This window comes from Lathyrus oleraceus, chromosome 6 (assembly GCF_024323335.1).
Source record: "Lathyrus oleraceus cultivar Zhongwan6 chromosome 6, CAAS_Psat_ZW6_1.0, whole genome shotgun sequence".
In the NCBI taxonomy this organism is placed as follows: domain Eukaryota; kingdom Viridiplantae; phylum Streptophyta; class Magnoliopsida; order Fabales; family Fabaceae; genus Lathyrus; species Lathyrus oleraceus.
In genome coordinates, this window is record NC_066584.1 from 120,718,240 (window position 1) to 120,737,758 (window position 19,519).

Below are 19,519 nucleotides of genomic sequence, written 5' to 3' on the forward strand. Positions count from 1 at the left end.
CACCAATTGGAGGTTCAACTCAGCAACCACCCAAAAAGAAAATAAGACTTCAAAAAGGCCTAATACCTGTTCTTAGCCAACCCTAATACTTATGCTTTGTTCTTAACCACTTTTGTTGGTTCTGTTATGTAACATATGGCTTACAATGTCTATTTTGTTGTTTATGACTTATGTCTTATAATGCCACGTTTGTTGGTTGTGTTATATAACATATGGCTAACAATTCCTATTTTGTAGTTTCTGACTTATGGCTTATAATGCCACTTTTATAATGACTTATAATGCAACATTTTATTATGATTTATAAAGCAACCTTTTGTTATGACTTATGGTTATGTTACGCTTGTTCATTTCACAGAGGTGTTCATTGGAAACAAAATTACAAAATTATGTATCTGTCAATATTGTTATGACTTATGGTTATGTTCTGATATGTTCTGAGGTGTTCATTTGTAATGACCTATAATGCAACCTTATGTCCTGTCAACAAAATTATGGTTATGTCAATATTGTCACTAATTACATAATGACAAATTCATTTAATTCATAAACTCATTACACAAAATTACATTTGTTCTGGTATGTTCATTGGAAACTAAAGTAACATTTCACTAATAACATCATCACAATTTTATTTCATTCATAAACTCATTACACAAAGGTGCTTTTGTTCATCAAATACAACCATCATACATAGCAATATTGACAGATACATTTCATGACAAATACACATAAAAGAAAGATAAATTCATAGACTGATAAAATCCAAACCTAAAAATACATTGTTACAAATACAACATTCAACACTAAGCTCAATATTCCAACCACAATGGACCCTTTCAACAATCCTCTAGTCTGACTGATTTCATTTTTCAATTTGTACAGTTTCTTCTTTTGCCTTTGAATCTTCAGATCCCTTTCATCAATAATGTTGTCATCTAACCATTTGAAACAATTGTATCTCTTATGCATATGATTCCTGTAATTTCTATAACCCCAAAATTTCCCCCCGAAATTAACACTGTTCATGTCACCCATAGTACGAATGACACTTTCTTCTTTGTAAAAACACTTTTTCCTCTTGTTTCTACGGATAACCGACCCAATTGTTCCAATAGAAGCACTGCTTGACAACTTTGACATTGGAAAGATGAAGCTTAAAACCCTAGAAACAGATACAATATGATAGTTCAACGCAACCTTGATTCTAACACAGACAACATACACGATGGGATTGAGGAAGAAAGTAAACACAATATGAGTTTTTTTTACAGAGACAACCTTAAAGAAAGTTCAACACAACCTAGATTCTAACACAGACAATCTTAAATAATGGTTTTTAAATCATTTTGATGAGTCATTACACATTTGACACGTCAAGTTGGCAAATCCCAACGTTTTCTTAGCTCAACTAACGGAAGGGACCAAAATTGCTAACCGAACTAATATTACATGACCAAACTGTAACGATTTTTTATTAAGGGATTAAAGGAGAACTTAAAATTAACTTATGGGATTTGAGGACTAATTATGCCTATAAAAAATTATCTTATCATATTTTGTGTTGTCTAATACTATTTTATCAAATACTTACTATTTTTTATAAATTAAATATACTTTTATTATTTTAATGCTAAGGACTTGTTTGGATCAAAGCTAAATAATGTTGTTTTAATGCTAAGGGCATGTTTGGATTAAAACAAATTATTGTTTTTTAAAGTAGTTCAATTGAGTTTTTTGACAAAAAAAATGGCGGGCAAAATCTGCCTTACCTCATATTTTAAGTGTGTTAGGTAGGACGAGACAATTTAAGACATACAGTTAAAATCTCGTTTCACCAAAATAGTGAATCAAAAAGTTTGGTCTGATGGATCCGATCCGTTTTATCATCCTTAATTTTGTCTATAGAAATAAATCAGTCCACATGTAATAATAAAAATAAAGATAATTAATTTAAATTTCTTTTAAGAAAATATTATTAAGTAAAGTGTGTTGATGATTACTTCACAATTTTATATGAGATTTAAATTTTGTAAGGTCAAATTTTTGAAATTTTTACAAAAATAACCCACTTTTTCAAGGAAATTCCCAAAATACCTCTGGTTTCAAAAAAAATCTCAAACTACCCCATTTTTAGGAGGAGTCGCCAATTGAATTGGAGACTCCTCTTAAAAATTGAATGGAGGCGCCAATTGGATTGGCGCCCTTGTGTAGGGCTTAAGAGGAGGCGCCAATTCAATTGGAGCCTCAGTGTAAAATGCAATTTTTTTTGATAAATGGTATACGTGATAGATAAATTTGATATAGAACCAATTGATATTAATAAAATTTGTCGTTGACACAAAGAAACCTAATGGTGATGACCAGGATCACCTAACCGACCTCCGGTCCCACATCCTCTAGCTACCCTAGCCCGTGGCCCTAACCCACGTTGATGATTCGGTACCGGTGTTTGAGCATCTGAGGGGCCAGGAGCGTCACTACCAACTAGAGGAGAAGGTCTGTTGAGGTAGTCAGACAAGTCGGTATAGTCTTCAGTATGCATTGATGGTGTACAACCGTAGCTGAGCTCATGACCCATGCCAGAGAAGTTGGGAAGTGGTTGACTCATTGATGGGCGACCGGGACGGTTGAAGGGAGACATGGATGTGAACGATGCGTCGAGGAAAGGTTGGAAAGATTGTTGGGGTGTCTGGTAGAGATAGGATTGTTGAATGTTTTGGTTTTGTGAGATTTGGGCTTCTTGGCTACGGTAGGAGGATGGGCGGTTGGTGTTGAATGATCGTTAGGTGTTCTGGCTTAGGCGACTTTGTTAGGATGATGGGGTGGGTGTGAAGCGATGTTGGGTCTCAGGTTGATGTTCAATTTGTTGGTGGTGGTATGGGGTATGCTCTTGAAGGTTGTACATGGTCGCCAATTCAATTGGAGACACCACGCAAACACAACTTTTCATGCTCCCATCCATTTACCTATAAATACATCCACTCCATCAACACTTCTTCCACACCATCACTCTCACTACTTCTTCTACAATACTTCTTCTATAATTTCATCTGCAACAACTTCTTGTAGTTTCATCTACACCAACCCCCCGATAAAATGTCTATCCTCACAATGGGTGAATCACATAGAGGAACGGTTGCAAACATCGCAACATATGTAAATTTTTTCTTTTGTTAACTTTTTATCTTTCATCTTCACCAACCCCCTTTTATTTTAACATACCAACTTAGTAAAGTTTTTTGTTCTTTATTTTATAAGATGTATCAAGGTTCCGAACTCGGGTCCACGAATATGTCCATATGGACCCGATGATTCAACCTTATGTTGAACTCGCCGGTTTTGGTCATATAAGCAAGATTTTGTCTTGGTTCGTAGATAACAAATTCATTCTAGCTTTATGCAAAAGATGGAGACCAGAGACACACACATTTTGGTTCCCAACCGGTGAGTGTACCGTGACGTTAGAAGACGTCTACATGCTTTTGGGACTGTCCATTGAAGGTAAGGTTGTTAATGGTAAAACCAACTATGCGAATTCAATTTGCATGGATCTCTTGGAGACTGATTTGTTAGATGATAACACAAGAGGTCAAGGTATACTACTTTCACGCCTTAAGTCGTACTATAATAGTTTATACTTAGATAAGCATTCTACCGAAGATGCTCGAATAATAAAAACTAGGTGTTACATTATGCTGTTAATTGGCTCGTTTTTATTTCCCGAAGGTAGTGGTTCTAGCATGCATATTATGTATTTACCTTTACTTAGACATGTAGATAGAATAGGAAGTTACAGTTGGGGATCTGCCTGTCTAGCCTATCTCTATAGCTCCTTGTGCAAAAACTCACACAAAGACACATCTATATTTTCTGGATGTGCTGTTTTGCTACAAGCATGGGGTTGGTCAAGACTACCGTCCCTGGCACCCGTCAACAACAACCCTTTCACATTTTCGTATGCACAAAAGTAAGTTGTTTAAATTGCTATATCTTTACTTACTTCTTTAAAGATTATTATCTCTAACTAATATTTTTTGACTTTTGGGTGTAGATGGTCTACACGTGGTATGAGTTACAACAGATGTCCAAGACACTGTATTACTCAGTATCGCAACCTGTTGGATCACCTTCGACCGACAGACGTAAGGAAAATAACTTAATTATTTCGTTATATTTTGTTAACTTCTTCTACCTTGACTATAATCCAATCTTCTTTTACATTTTAGTTCATTTGGCGTCCATACCTTAATTTGGATCATGCCCATCAAGTCAACGCTGAAGACGCGACCGTATGGACTGCATGCACACCGATAATACGGTTCACAACTGTGGAGATGCACAACAGTGATCGTGTGAAGCTGCAGTTCGGTATGCCCCAAAATATCCCAGATCCCCCAGCTAGCCTAGGAGAATGACATTCGCGCAAAGTTAACGACCAATGGAACTTCAATCCATGGCAAAGCTTCGCAAGATCGGAGTGTCGCAAATGGAAGCACCATCATGACCATGTCTTAACTGACGCAGTCATGCCAAGTGAAGAAAAACTAAGTCGTACTTATATGGCTTGGTACAAATCGGTTGGTTTTCAGTTCATCGCCGAGGATATGTACTTGTACGACCCACGCCAGATGACATACACAAATGACACCTCAACATCAAACCCCTAACAATAGTGTCAGACCGAATACACACAACCCCCTGTCCGTCAAACGTTCCGTTCAACCAACACACAAACATACAACCAAAACATTCCATACACCCAACCCCAATACCAAGAGCATACCCCATACCACCACCAACAAATTGACCATCAACCTGAGACCCAACACCGCTTCGCACCCACCCCATCACCCTATGAAATTCGCCTAAGCCAGAACACCCAATGATCATTCAACACCAACCGCTCATCCTCCTACCGTAGCTAAGAAACCCAAATCTCACAAAACCAAAACATCCAATAACCCTATCTCTACCAAACACCCCAACAACCTTTCCAACCTTTCCTCGACGCATTGTTCACACCCATGTCTCCCTTCAACTGTCCCGGTCGCCCATCAATGAGTCAACCACTTCATAACTTCTCTAGCATGGGTCATGAGCTCATCTACGGCGGTACACCATCGATGCATACTGAAGACTATGCCGACTTGTCTGACTATCTCAATAAACCTTCTCCTGTAATTGGTAGTGACGCTCCTGGACCCTCAGATGCTCAAACACCGGTACCGAATCATCAACGTCGGTTAGGGCCACGGGCTAGGGTAGCTAGAGGATGTGGGACCGGAGGTCGGTTAGGTGATCCCGGTCATCACCGTTAGGTTTCTTTGTGTAAACGGCAAATTTTATTAATATCAATTGGTCCTATATCAAATTTATCTATCAGTATACCATTTACAAAAAAAAATGCATTTTACACTGAGGCTCCAATTGAATTGGCGCCCCCTCTTAAACCCTACACAGGGGCGCCAATTGGATTGACTATGGCAGCCTAGCCAATCCAATTGGCGCCTCCATTCAATTTTTAAGAGGAGTCTCCAATTCAATTGACTCCTCCTCCTAAAAATGGGGTAGTTTGAGATTTTTTTTGAAATCAGGGATATTTTGAGAATTTCCTTAAAAAAAGTAGATTATTTTTGTAAAAATTTCCATATTTTTATTATTAAATTAACAATTTATAGACAAAAAAGTTGTTATCTTTGACCATTATATTTAGATTTTGACTTTAGAACAATATAAAATTTGTTTTAAATAGCCTTTTTTTTATCCAGCTTTAATAATTTATCTAATATTTTAATTTTAAATAAATTACTATTAATTCCATCTTGTCTGATATGATAATAATTTAAATAGTGATGAATCGGAGCGGTTGACCACCGTTTAAAAAAAATTAAAAAAGCATATATTTTTTAAAGTATTCATAATTTGCAATGTTTTTTCTACTATATTTGGCACATAGAGCAGAGAAAAAAATAATTTAATTTAATTATTTTAGTTTCATAATCCATTACCCATTTTTGTCATCTTTGTTCCTACCCTAGGTGAATGCCATAACATTGGATATGGGGACCACTGAACCCTAATGGATGGCCTAGATGATGCCACGTGGACAAGAAATTCATTGATCGTGGATGAATTTGAGAAACACAACTATGAAGTAGAAGGTATGATGCTGATGCGTAGCCGACTCAACATTGTGCCACTCCCAACATTCAGACGCAAACAAACCTCCAAATTAGCGTAAGCATCAAACACTTTTCATCCAACGATCCTCATTATTTCCTTCTACCCACCACTTTCAATCTCCACCCTCCATTTTTTATTCATCTTTTTGTCTTCTTAGTCATATACCTTTTATGTCTTGTTGAACTCTTATAGTTCAAATGATTAATCTTGATTTTTCATTTTTGAACAGAACACACAATGTTGGTTCCTCCATGGCTCACACCACTTCTCAACACACCATTCTTTAACGTGTGTCGGATTCACAGCGACGCCGCGAGAAGCGAATGTAACATGTTTTGTTTGGATTGTAACATTGATGCTTTTTGCTTCTATTGTCGTTCTTCAAGACACAAAGATCATCAAGTTATTCAGGTAATATTTTCTCAAGCACATTTTAACCTTAACCCGATAACTGTGCAGTGACATCAGATATACCGATATCAGTAATGCGAATTCGAAAAAGAAGATTAATTCAATCTGATTGTTAATTTTTTTCATTTAATTAGATAAGGAGATCTTCATATCATGATGTAGTGAGGGTGGGTGAAATTCAGAAAATGTTGGATATTAGTGGAGTTCAAACGTATGTGATTAATAGTGCTAGAGTTTTGTTTCTGAATGAAAGGCCACAACCAAAATCTGGAAAAACAGGGGCTTATATTTGTGAGATTTGTGGAAGAAGCCTCTTAGATCAAGTTCGTTTTTGTTCTTTGGGATGTAAGGTAAGATATTTCATTTAATTATTATTATCATTTTATTTTAAATTTCTTTCTCAAAAAACTTTTTCTTATCTCTCATTTTTTTGATTTGATTATATCCACCACCTACATTATTTGAAATATTCTATAAAAATATATATGCATTATTTGGGAAGCTTATCACACCATAATCATATTCTCTCCATTGACATTTTAACATATTTACAAAATAACCATATATAGTATAATAGCTAGTTAATATTATTCATGTATTTTCCTCTTTTTATATAAAAATATAATTATTAATTTTTTAGTTGTTGTTGTTGTTGAGGTTGTACCTAAAAAAGATAATTGTTGAATAATATATAAATAGGAAATGGAATAATAATGTATATAAAAAATAGTTATAGTAATGAATAAATGGTTGGTCTAATTAATTATTGTGTTGGCAATGACTGAATTAGCTTGTAGGAATAAAGAGAAATGGCAATGCAAGCTTTGTTTTAGATGCTAATAACAATCAAGTATCAACAATGGAAGAAGGAATGTCAAGGAGAACAATCTCTTCAAGACAAGAAGAGGAAGAAGAATTGCGTGAAGGCTCAGAACAAGGAATGTATCTAGCCACACCTTCAAATGCAAGAAGAAGAAAAGGAATTCCTCATAGAGCTCCTTTTGGTTCCTAAACATTTTCTTTTCTCTTTACCTTTCAAAATTGAACTCGACGCACTTGCAGCCGAAGAATTCATATAGTCAAATACAATGTCTTTTTTAATGAGAATTTAACGATTTTAATTTCAGTCGATCAGACGGTCAATAATGTCTTAAATACATAAATTCTAACCGGCTGCAAGATACATTCACATTCTTCAAAATTAATAGATACCAAAAATCCAAATAGTCAAAATATTTTTTTATTTTTATTTTAAAACAAGAATTTAAACCCTTTTGGAGAATCTCATTTGTATATTTATTTATTTTTAAGTGAAAAAATGAATTAGGGTTGGTGGAGATAGGGTTACATTTGTCATTACTGTCCATGAAGTGGGAAAGTAAAATAAAAGAGTATAGGAAAGTTCCTTCTTTTGGGGTATGGGTTCAAAAACAACAAATTGTGCCTTGTAATGAACCAATAATGCATATTTGTTTAATGTTTGAATAGTTGTAAGTTTATTATGTCATTAAGCAATCAAAAAGCTATACTTTGTGAACTCCGTTTCATAGTTTTTTTTTAATGTCCCACCATCCACATGGGACGTTTATACCAAGTTAATCACATTTTTTAAAGTTGTTTAATAAATTAAATTTTCATTTATTTATTATTGTGTGCATCTACAAGTGGGTACAATCATTCTTACCACTTGAAAAGCTCAAGGGTAATTCATTTTCCTAAACATAACTTTCAATTTATATTAATTACCAAGATATTTTGTTAGGGAAAATTAAGTAAATGGAATGGGTAACAAATGTTTTGTCTTTATAGTATTGTTATTATTGTTGTTATGAGTGCCATTTTCTCTACTTAATTAATTAATTAATTAATCAATGAGCCAAAGCAATTAGGTAGAGTAGATATGGATTGATGGCTACTCAAAAGTTTTTAATTTTCATAATGCACATCCTTCAAATTTAACCATCGCATGAAGTAGGTACACTAACACATTTTGTTAAGTATTTTCTTTTATAGAAATAAAAGGAGTAAAAAAAAAGATAAATAAGAGAGAGAAACTAAATGAGAAAAATAGTTTTTGGAAGTAGAAAAGGCTCCAATGTCAAACATCATAGGCAATTATACATGATCCCTTATAACCAACCAACCTTCTTTACCTATCCCTTTTTCTGGGCCATTTGAAAGAATTTATGTTCTGGGCCATTTGAAAGAATTTATGGTTTATACTAAACCGAAAATTTATATTGCATATGCATAGTTTTAGAGGGGGAAAAACGGGTCGGACTCACATGCTTAATTTGTTAAATATATAATTATATATAATTTTCTGTGTTAAATATAGGATAAAGTTGAAATAGGCAGTTGTCAAAAGAGTTAATTTCGACAGAGTTGGAGTAGATAATTGTTGTAAGAGTTAATTTCGATAGACTTGAACTTAACATTTATTTTGTTTTGTGAATTAGTGAGCGATTACTTTATGTGTAAGTAATCTAAGTTATAAATAGAAAGACACCCTTATTTGTAAAATATAGAGTAGAGGGAGCAACTTAGGATCATTCAATAAAATTCTTCTCTTCTCCCAAAACCAAAATTTTCATCTTCTCTTTTATCCCTCAAATTATATTCTCTCATCAAATCTTTGTGCGGAGTCATCTTCAACCAAAGTGTGGTTGAATCACTCAAATATTTTTATTATTTTTTAGAAGTCGTGTTGGGGTTATTTCCTCGGAATTTTAGTTAGCAATTATTGTGAACTCTATTCTTTTAATTCTCAATTTATTATTGTGAACTCTATTTTTTTAATTCTTAATTTATTATTGTTGAAAATTCATCAAAATCTATGGAGAATTCCGCTGCAATCTTGATGAAAAAGATTCAATCACACCGATCAAATTCCTCTTATTCTTCACTCTTCACTCGAGTGAATCAATCAACCTTGATTGTAAAGTTATTCTCACTGCACAATTGTTAATGAAAGAATAAAGAAAATATGAAATTGGAGAAGAAAGAAATTAGGGTTTAGGCAAAATAAGGGAATACAAAAAATTTCTACAGAGCTTCTCTCTGCTTCCAAACTTTAGTTTTATTCTTTGCAACTGCAAGTTATGTTACAGTGATAGGGGTTACTCCCTATTTATAGATTTGGATTTGCTTACTTCTTAAACAAAGTCCAAAAGACCTAATTCTACTAACACTATAAAATTAGACCTAAGTCGAATTCCTGTCGAGGTACACAACTTCGATATTTCGATAACACAATGCATTTCGACAACTTCCTTAACTCTATCGAGCAACCTGCTTCGGCACAAGGAATTACAATTCAACAATTATTGTTTTTTATAAACAAAGGTTGAATTTAAAAGAGTACAAGATACTCAACTCAATACAAATGAACTCAAAATTACCTTACAATATAAGACACCAGGCTAGCATATCAGTCCCACCAAGAACATTCATTTGCCCTCTATTTCTAACCACCATTTATTTCCAAGAGACCAATTTTGTGTGTGTCAAAGCTTCCTTCACTCCTGTAACTCCACCATTGAACAAAATATGATTTCTACTTAACCAAATTGACCATGTAATGGCCAACCACAACAAACATGACATGTTTCTTGTGAATCTACCTTCAAGACTTCTACAAAATTATCTGGATGTTTGGATGAGGTAATTAGGAATTGTTAAGAAATTCAAAATTTTAAGTGATTTAAATGATTCAATTGGAGTTCATTCATTTTCAAATTCTTTTGTTTGGGTGAAGTATTAAAATGATTCATTGTTAAATTTTTTTGGGATCATTTTCATAAATTTTAAAAAATTTAGACCAAAGTTAAAATATGAAAAAGAGGGACCAATTTGCAATTTTTGAAAAATTGAAGGGACTAATTTGTAAAAAATGAAAATTATTAGGGGCTTATTTGAATTTTTTTAAAAATGTTGGAAGTGAATTTGAAATTGTCATAAAATATGAAGACCATCTTGCAAAATTTGAAAAATTAATAATAAACAATTTAACATTCGCATTATATAGAGTAAAAGAAAAATTCCAATTTTTTTTTTGATGTCGTTTGAAATTCATTAAATTTGTTATGAATATAATAATTCATAAATTTACATTATTTTATCAATTCTCCATAATTTTTTTATACAAACAATGAATTTTGATCAAGTCATTTTAAATGTCATCATCAAATGTTACATCTAAACACACTCTTAAGTTATCAGCCATAAAGTGTACCTCTCCCACCCAACCCACACGAATCCAATCACCTACCAGCCTCCATAGATGTAAAGAAAATTAACACTCTAGGAACACATGAATTTTTGTTTCTTCAATCCCAAAACAAATTGGACAAACAAGGTTGTGACTACCTTGGATCACTCCTCTTCTATGCAATGTGATTCCTGTGAACAATTTATCAAGGATGAGTCTCCAACCAAAAACTTGGATTTTGCTAGGAGCTTTAGATTTCCATATGTTGTCCAATTCACTAAGCACTGATTCTGATAAAGTAAAGCTTGTGGAAGATAATTTAGCCAAACTTAAGTAACTTGACTTAGGTAACATACTTAGATAATCCATGAAAAATGGCATATAGTTCCTTCATTTGTACTTCATTCAAATAAATCAATCTTGAGTTCATAACAGGGATGTCCCAAATCCATGATTTCTCGAACCAATGCTCAAAATATGCGACTTTGGCATTTACATACCTAGAACAAACATCAAGTTTTGGATACAACTTCGAACGAGCTTCATTTTTCAACCAAGTTTGCCTCAAAAACTCTATATCTTGGGCATTCTCCAACCCACTTCTAATGTTTCTTGAGAACAAGTTATGATCCTTAACCTAGGCATCACATACCTATTTTAGATCCCTCCACCATAATGATTTCCTCCTACAATTCACAACTTTTTTCACCATACAAAATCCCAGCTTTAATGTCCCCATATCTATAAGAGAGCGAGTCCGACCATATTATCCCATGTTTGTTGAGATTTCACCATTTTCATTTAGAGAGATAAGTAAGATTAAACCATTCAATATGTTTAACACTAAGCCCACCCTATTTTTTTGGTCTTGCGGTCTTGAGCCCAAGATATCCAATTGATCTTTCTCCTATCGTCATCCCCTCCCCATATGAAAATACTTTGAAGTTTGATGAGCTATTGAATCATTACTTTAAGAGCTTTGTAAAATTGAAAATAGTAGATATGGATTATATCTAATATTGAGTTAAGTAACACTACCTTACCTCCTATAGATAACATTATGCCCTTCCAAGTCAAAAGCCTACTTTGAAATTTTGAGACACTCGGAAGCCAAATGGACTTTCTGCTAAGGTTAAAACTTATAGGGATGCCTAGAAAGATGAAGGGAAATGAGCCAACGCTGCAATAAACATGAAGCCAACTTGACATTCAAATCCATACAGACTTAGGTTCTAATAAAGATTCTGGCCACATCCATATATAATATTTTACCATTAAAAAATGATTTTTTTTATAAAAATTGTGTGGTTTTTTGTTTTTAACTTTTATTATTAATGAATAATATCTAAAGTTACAAATCCAAATAAGCATAACTTATTGTCACATATTAAAGATAACCAAAAGAGTGTAACTACTTTTGGAATGTTATTTAGGATTAGTTAAAAGTTGTTAGGAAAGTAAGATATGATAACTTTGCATACGTGGCAGTTGTCATAAACACCAGCCAAAACACCATGCTGCTGTAAGTTTGCTGAGATAACTGATAATGAAGTTTTCAAATCATCCACTAGACTAACCATTTATGTTTCCTCTTCTTCAAGAAATGCGTTAACTGTCAAACGCCATGATTGGGTAACAAATTATTTTTCACATTTGGCTTCTCCTCAATGAATGACAAAATATGTTGATCAATAAGGTCATGCACTCTGTTCTTGAACACAATACAATTTTCGGTTGAATTCCCAATATATCCTGCATGGAAAGAACATGACACATTGGGATTATGTCTTGGATTATACAGAAACACTATTGGTGGAATCTCTTTAGGAACAATGGACCCTACATGCACCAGATAGGATAGCAACTGAGTGTACGACACAAGGATCTTTATATAATGTGGAGGCCTTTGATTCTGATTCCGACCTTTATTATGATGACTATGATTCCTGTTGTTCTAATATTGTTTTTGTGGAGCTTGTCCCTGAGGAGTCTGTTGTTGCGGAGCCTGGAGAGATTGCTGGAATTACGGTTTATATTGGAAAGGTTGTTATTGGAACTGAGCAGCGACTACATATGGATAAAAAAAGTACGATGTAGGGTCCATAAGAGCTTAGTATTGAGGAACACTTGTTGTCACAACATTTATTTCTCCTTCCTTCTTCTTTGCATACCCACTCGGAGGCTTCCTGGCTACAAATTGTTGATTATTATTACCATTGGTGATCTTTCCTGACTTGAGCCCACTTTCTATTCTTTCTCCAATCACGACTATATCAGCAAAGTTAGAAGATGAACTACGAACTATATTTTCATAGTACAAACCCTATAGAGTTTCCATAAAGATATCCATAAATTATGTATCAGATAAAGAAGGTTTGACTCTTAACGCCACCTCACGCCACCTTTACGCATACTTTTTAAATGTCTCATTAGACCTTTGTGATTGATTCTGTAACTGCAATCTTGTAGAGCCATATCTAGATTATACTTGTATTGATTCAAGAATGCCTCAGACAAGTCTTTCCATTTCCTTATATTCCTTGGTTCCAAATTCATGTACCAATCCAACGATGCCCCAGACAGGCTGTCTTGGAAGCAATGGGTTAGTAACTCATCATTGTAAATATATGAAGCCATCTTCCTATAGTACATAGTGATGTGATTGCAAGGATAACTCAAACCTTTGTATTTGGGCAAGTTAGGTACTTTGAACTTCTGCGAGAGCACAACATTCGACACCAAGCATAACTCTCTATCATTCAAACCATGAGTAGAGAAACCTTCAATAACACAAATCCTTTCCTCTAAAAGTTGATAGTCTGCATGCATGGGTTGATTCAAATCGGGGACCTTTTGAGTGGGAACCCTTGGAGAAGACTGAGCAACATTTTGAGTAGGCGGTGGTTATGGCATGAAATACAGATACATATGATACAACAAGGCATGACTCAGAGTCTGAGCAACTGGAGTGCCCTCTTGAGCAAACTGACCCATAGGTTGCACATTGGGAGCAAGTGGTGCCCTAGAATGAGCATACTGGAGCGTAACATTGTTCAGAAATTGTTGAACCATAACATCAGGCACATAAGGATACGGCTGAGCAGGAATCTGGAAAGTGATTGAAGGGCCCTTATACTCGGGATTTTGCTCCTTTTCATTTCCAACATTAATAGTAGGCTGACGAGCCTCTTTTATTTTAGCCCCTTGAGCAGAGACATGATTCGACATCCCCCATGGGATGGAAACATAATTCCCATTGGAAGAAGAAGCAGAGAATGGCTGGTATGACATGAAAGATTTCCACTAGCAAACTGTCGAGCGTAGTTATGAGGCATTCCCCATAGATAGGCAGCAACAAACCTAATAGGGCCACATGGAAAAAGAGGTTGGATCATAATAATAGGTTAAACACCATCTCAATGGAATCCACCACAATAAGGGTGGTGTCAGCAACAGTAGCGTCGGTCGGATTGACAATAACAACATTGTCTCTCTGAGCTTGGAGATGTTCCAGGATGGTACCCATTTGTCCTTGAAGTTGACATAAGGTCTCCCTAGTTGCAGTATTCTCTTGTTCATATTCAGACATGATTCTCTGTTTGTTGGCTCTGGTAAACTATCATTGTCAATTCAGCGTCTTTCTGAAGAGGATGAAGATGGGCATAAGCATTTTGTTTTTGAACAGAAAAGTACATACGAATGCCTGATAAGTTATGTAAAAAGATTTTGATTATTATGTTCTTTCAAATAAAACTTTCCAAGGAATCCTCGAGTCTTTATTTGTTGTAAGTAAATATAAAGCATAGGAAATAAAGGCATAAGGTAAATTGATAATGAAAAGAACCCTTTTATATTCATAACAATGAAACAAAGAGTACAATTGTTACAACTTTTCCTCAAAGGCTACCAATTTTCTCAAAGATAACAATGAACCCCCCCCCCCCCCCCAAAGATATCTATGCAGCCATTGTATCTTGGTCAACCACCATTGTGCATCCTTGAAGGTATAACCCGAATTGGTTTACTCAAAAGGTCTTGCAGGAATGACTCCTTTTGATCCAGGAGAACTTGTAGATGACGACTGTTCCTTTCCCAACACGTAGCCTCTTGCTAAAGTTGATCAGTACATTCTCTATTTTAATGCGCTTGATTTTTCATCCCTTGAATCTCCTCAAACCGTTTGTCAAATTTCATTTGGTGTCAAGATAACAAAACCTCCAACCGATTAGTACTGATTCTTTCTTCTTACAACTCCCTCTTGCAAACCTCTAACTGTTCTCGAAGATTCTTAAGTTGGTCTTGACAACTGATCTCCATCTTGCATGCTTTATACTGTGTGTATACAAGTTATTTCTTCTTGGCAAATAGGCTATCAATACTACCTTTTAAGGCGTCACCTACTTTACTCCTCTTGACCTGCTCTTCTTGGGCTTCCACCATTTCTTAGGATGTCATTGCTCTATTTTGGTTGAGGTTAAGCTCTAAGTTTTCTTTCTCCCTCGTAAGACTACTAAGATTAGATCAGAGATTAACATTCTCTTTTTCTAAGCTCTTGATAGTCTTCCTGCATTTCCCAACCTCGGAGGTAGGACAACTATAAGCACAGTTTGTCGGATGTTCATGGATGGCTTAAACGAAAACGACAACAGAATTTCTTCAACCTTGTCCTTGGTCCACTTCGTATAAGCTTCCCTGGAAATGTAATTCCTTTTCCCTAACTTATACCTTCCTTGAAGGCGAACCTCTCACCAAGATTTGAAGATCTTCTTTAGCAACTCTGGATTGTCAACCCCTTCATACAAAAGAAACTCCTTCACATGCTCGGGATCTGGCTTGTAAAACAAAGGGTAACCCAACTAACGTAATTCCAACCTAGGATTGTAGCTAATTCCACCCGTTGTACCTATGAGGGGTACATTGGGGAAATTTCCACAATTAAGGATAACCTTAACATCATCATAATCTCTAGAGTACCATAGAATGTCTTCAGCAGTTAGAAACATGATCCTCTAAGACCACTTGATATTGTCTTTGTTCTCGACGAAAGGACCCTTGTTGGGCAGGTGAGAAATAAACCACCTATACACCAGAGGAATACAACACACAATATTACCCTTTTTCTTCTGAGTTCTTACATGAATGGAGTAGTAAGTTTCAGCAAGAAGTATATGAACCGGATTCTTGGACAGGAAGATGTGAATAGATGCTAGGTCCACAAGATCTTCCATACTAGGAAACAACACAATCCCATAGATGAGCAAAGCATAAACAACATTGAAACCATTCCAACTCCCAACATCAGCAAAGGCAATGGTCTTCTCTACCATAAACTTTAAAGTAAAACCATGAGTTCCACCCTTGGGCTTAAGGTTTAGCTCCACCTCATTTTTATCCAAATTTAAAGCTTTGGATAAAAGATGAGACTTGGGTAGTTCCTTGGTACTAATGAAAGGAACCTGATCCTTAATTCTCACCCTAAGATATGTGAGTATCCCTCCACCGTCGGAACCAACTGATAATCCTAGAAAGTGAAGCACCTCATGGGAGGGTCATAAAACTGCACCAGAGTACAAATTGTTGTAGTGTTCACTTAAGTGTTGAGAATACCTAGGAGATTCCCATAGGCCTTCCTGAAATCTTCTATGTGATCCAGAACCAAATGAGTTCCTAATCCCTTCGAAGCTTTCAACTCAGGTTCCAGAAACTTGTAACTAAACATACCTCTTCTGCTGAGATTCATGCTATCTCTGAGTACTCCATAAAAAACTAGGCTCTCGGATTCCCTGGAAATGCATATGTAAAGAGGGTTATGTGATGTAATGATGTTTTATGATATGCAACAACATAACACATTCTGGATAATCTGAACATTCTGCTTGATGAAGGTTCAAAGGTTCGATGTCACATGAGAAATAAGGTATGTAGGAGTTTGGTTTCCTGTAAAAACTCAATATCCCACTCACAAGTATATACTAGTCTTCAAGGTGATCCCTAAAAGGCTTCCCAGAGTCATGGAATCAAGTGAAAATATGTTACCATAGTGAATTCTCATAGGACAAAAGTACCCCTAAGTAAATCTAGTATGGTGTGTGTCTTGTGCCAACCCAATGCACAAAACACAGGTCAACACGATTATCCACGAGTCTATCCTATGTGTATACTCAAGCTCATGTGTAGAGCTTCTCTTAAGTAATATTAGCCCAACCCAACAACCGTAAAATACAGACATCCATAATGGGTTAGCAAATGAATATCTAAAGCAATAAAATAAATGCAATAAACACATGGTGATAAAAGCAGGAAAAACATAAAAATAAACACCCAAACAAACAAGAAAGCAATTAAAACTAGGCACGACTCCTTCTATAAACTAGGTTGCAATTCCCTAGTAGAGCCTCCAGTTGAAGCTGGACGGAAATGTACTCGAATGCGTCGCACGATCGAACATACCATAGAGTCGTCACAAAATTTTATTTATCCCAAAGAGGGAACGCAAAATATCAAAAAAAAACCAAGGGGAACAGAGAAATGGGTAAGGAAGTCGGTTATGAAAGGGGAAGATATTAGCATCCATCATATCCATGATACTCCATGGGAACCATTTTGATTGCTCTTGCTTGGATGAGTGTTACTATCTTTACTATCTTCATGTACCTGAAAAATAGAAAATAGGTTATAAAAAGAGTGCTCGAGGAGGATTGGAGCCCTCATGCCTACGTATTCTCATAGTGCAATGAGAAAGTCAGAGCCTCATAGTTCATGGAACCGGAGAGAGAAAATGGGAAAAGAAAGAAAAATGCTCACCAAGGATTCACGTCCTTGTGCCTACGTATCCTTATAGTGCAATGAGGAAGTCTGAGCTACTTAGTTCAGAGGACTAAGACTGAGAAAAGATATGATCGGGGATGGTGTCAATCGGAAAGGCTAGAAACTTACTGAAGTAGTGTCGAAACCAAGAAAAGGGGGGTTTTAACCATAAAGGTGATTAACCCAAAAGAGAAATGTATAATGGTGTATAACCATGAAGATGTCAACCCAAGTTATGGTGTGATAACCAAGAAAAGGAATGGGGTAACCATAAAGGTGTGTCCCAAGAAGGAATGGGGTTAACCATAAAGGTGTGTCCTAAGAAGAAGGGGGTTAACCATAAATGTGTGTCTCAAGAAGAAGGGGGTTAACCATAAAGGTGTGTTCCAAGAAGGAAGGGGGTTAACCATAAAGGTGTGTCCCAAGAAGAAGGGGGTTAACCATAAAGGTGTGTCCCAAGAAGAAGGGGGTTAACCATAAAGGTGTGTCCCCAAAAAGGAAGGGGGTTAACCATAGAGGTGTGTCGTAAAAAAGAAGAAGGTTAACCATATAGGCGTGTCCCAAAAAGGAAGTTGTAATGGTGTTTAAACCAAAAGAAGTTGGAAAGAGAAGCCACAAGGCTAGATGGAGACTTGATAGTGAATTGACTTGAATTACACTAAAGTCTATGAATAGAGGAGAATACTCTGAGAAACTGGGTCATTCGTCCCATACCTAAAATATTCAGAATGAGGACATCAATGCTCCCTCTCACCCCTTCTATATTGCTTAAGGCTCATGGCATGTAGTCTTTGTCAATGTCGGACAAGTTATTGAAGCAGGTCCTCAAGAGTGTTATGTAGGGATGAGATAAATTATTGGTGTCTGGCTTGAGCTTGAGGTCTTATACTTGTTAGGAGGTTGAAGCTCCAAACTAGCAGATACAAGTCCCATCAAGTTACCAAGGGACTTATGGTCACTTGACAAAGACAAGGGGTATGTGCAAAGTCAAAGGATCTAGTTGATCAAATGAGATTTGATCAATCTAAATCAAAAGGAAAGAAATGGATGGAACACAAACAATGTATGATCATACAAAGACTAACCTAAGGTCTCATTGTTAGGTACCCCAAGAGTAAGCCACGTGGGTGCAAGTGTGTTAATCCTATCTCATTATTAGGTAGCCCAAGAGAAAGCCAGGTGTGTGATAATGTGTGCTAACCTAAACAGATGGATGTGATAATTATAGGCATAAGGAAAATTATCAATAAACAAGGTCACAAGTTCAAAAGTACAACAAGTGAACAAAGTGCAAAGTCAAAGTGTCCACAAGGTCCATGAGTCCAAGGTCATTCCAAGTCAAGCAAAGGGTCTAGGGATCAAGTCTAATCATTTTATCATGTTTTGATTCATTGAGATTGTCAAGAAAACCAAACACAAGATAAGAAGCATAAGATAAACAAGATAAGATAAACAATGTATGAAGTGAGATGATGAATGAGGCATCAAAGTAAATTGCAAGGAGTAAATGACATAAGGTAAGTTGCAAGAATGTGAAGTGTTAGAGGGTTATCAGTTAGATGTTAGAAGGAAAAGTCAAGTCAATATATTGGGATCATCTATCAACAAGTCAAAGGACTCAAAGATATGCTACACCAAGGGATGATATATCATCTAACTCAAATTGTTCAAAATATGGTCAAATGACCATCTATCAACATATTGAATTAAAGAAGATTGAATCAATCAAGAGACCATCTATGAATGATTTGAAATGTTGAAGATTTGATCAACCAAGCAACCAAAGTCAAACAAGGTCAAAATTTCAATTAAAAATCAAATTAAAAATTAAATAAAATGATTAAAAATGGGAGATTAATGACAAAATTCCAAACTAGAGGAAAATCAATGAATAAATGGTCAAGA

The 19,519-nt window shown here is 35.6% G+C and overlaps 1 protein-coding gene across 2 annotated transcripts; it reads left to right on the forward strand.

Annotated features, from left to right (window-relative positions):
- Positions 1 to 6,162: 6,162 nt before the first annotated feature.
- On the forward strand, positions 6,163 to 7,723 carry LOC127098474 (protein RGF1 INDUCIBLE TRANSCRIPTION FACTOR 1). Of its 2 annotated transcripts, XM_051037082.1 has the most exons (4): positions 6,163 to 6,240; positions 6,416 to 6,597; positions 6,732 to 6,947; positions 7,388 to 7,723. In XM_051037082.1, the coding sequence occupies exons 2-4, from the start codon at positions 6,424 to 6,426 to the stop codon at positions 7,607 to 7,609; spliced, it is 612 nt and encodes a 203-aa protein (XP_050893039.1). In that variant the 5' UTR covers positions 6,163 to 6,240; positions 6,416 to 6,423; the 3' UTR covers positions 7,610 to 7,723. The 2 variants fall into 2 exon arrangements, with proteins under 2 accessions (XP_050893039.1, XP_050893038.1); XM_051037081.1 differs by lacking the exon at positions 6,163 to 6,240 and having other exon boundaries at positions 6,298 to 6,597.
- Positions 7,724 to 19,519: the final 11,796 nt, after the last annotated feature.

Bases quoted from the DNA above. Each gene is read 5' to 3' on its own strand.
- LOC127098474 (XM_051037082.1), top strand. From the start codon at position 6,424: ATGTTGGTTCCTCCATGGCTCACACCACTTCTCAACACACCATTCTTT. The intron at 6,598-6,731 runs GTAATATTTTCT...TCATTTAATTAG, and splicing joins AAGATCATCAAGTTATTCAG to ATAAGGAGATCTTCATATCA. The intron at 6,948-7,387 runs GTAAGATATTTC...TGACTGAATTAG, and splicing joins TTTGTTCTTTGGGATGTAAG to CTTGTAGGAATAAAGAGAAA.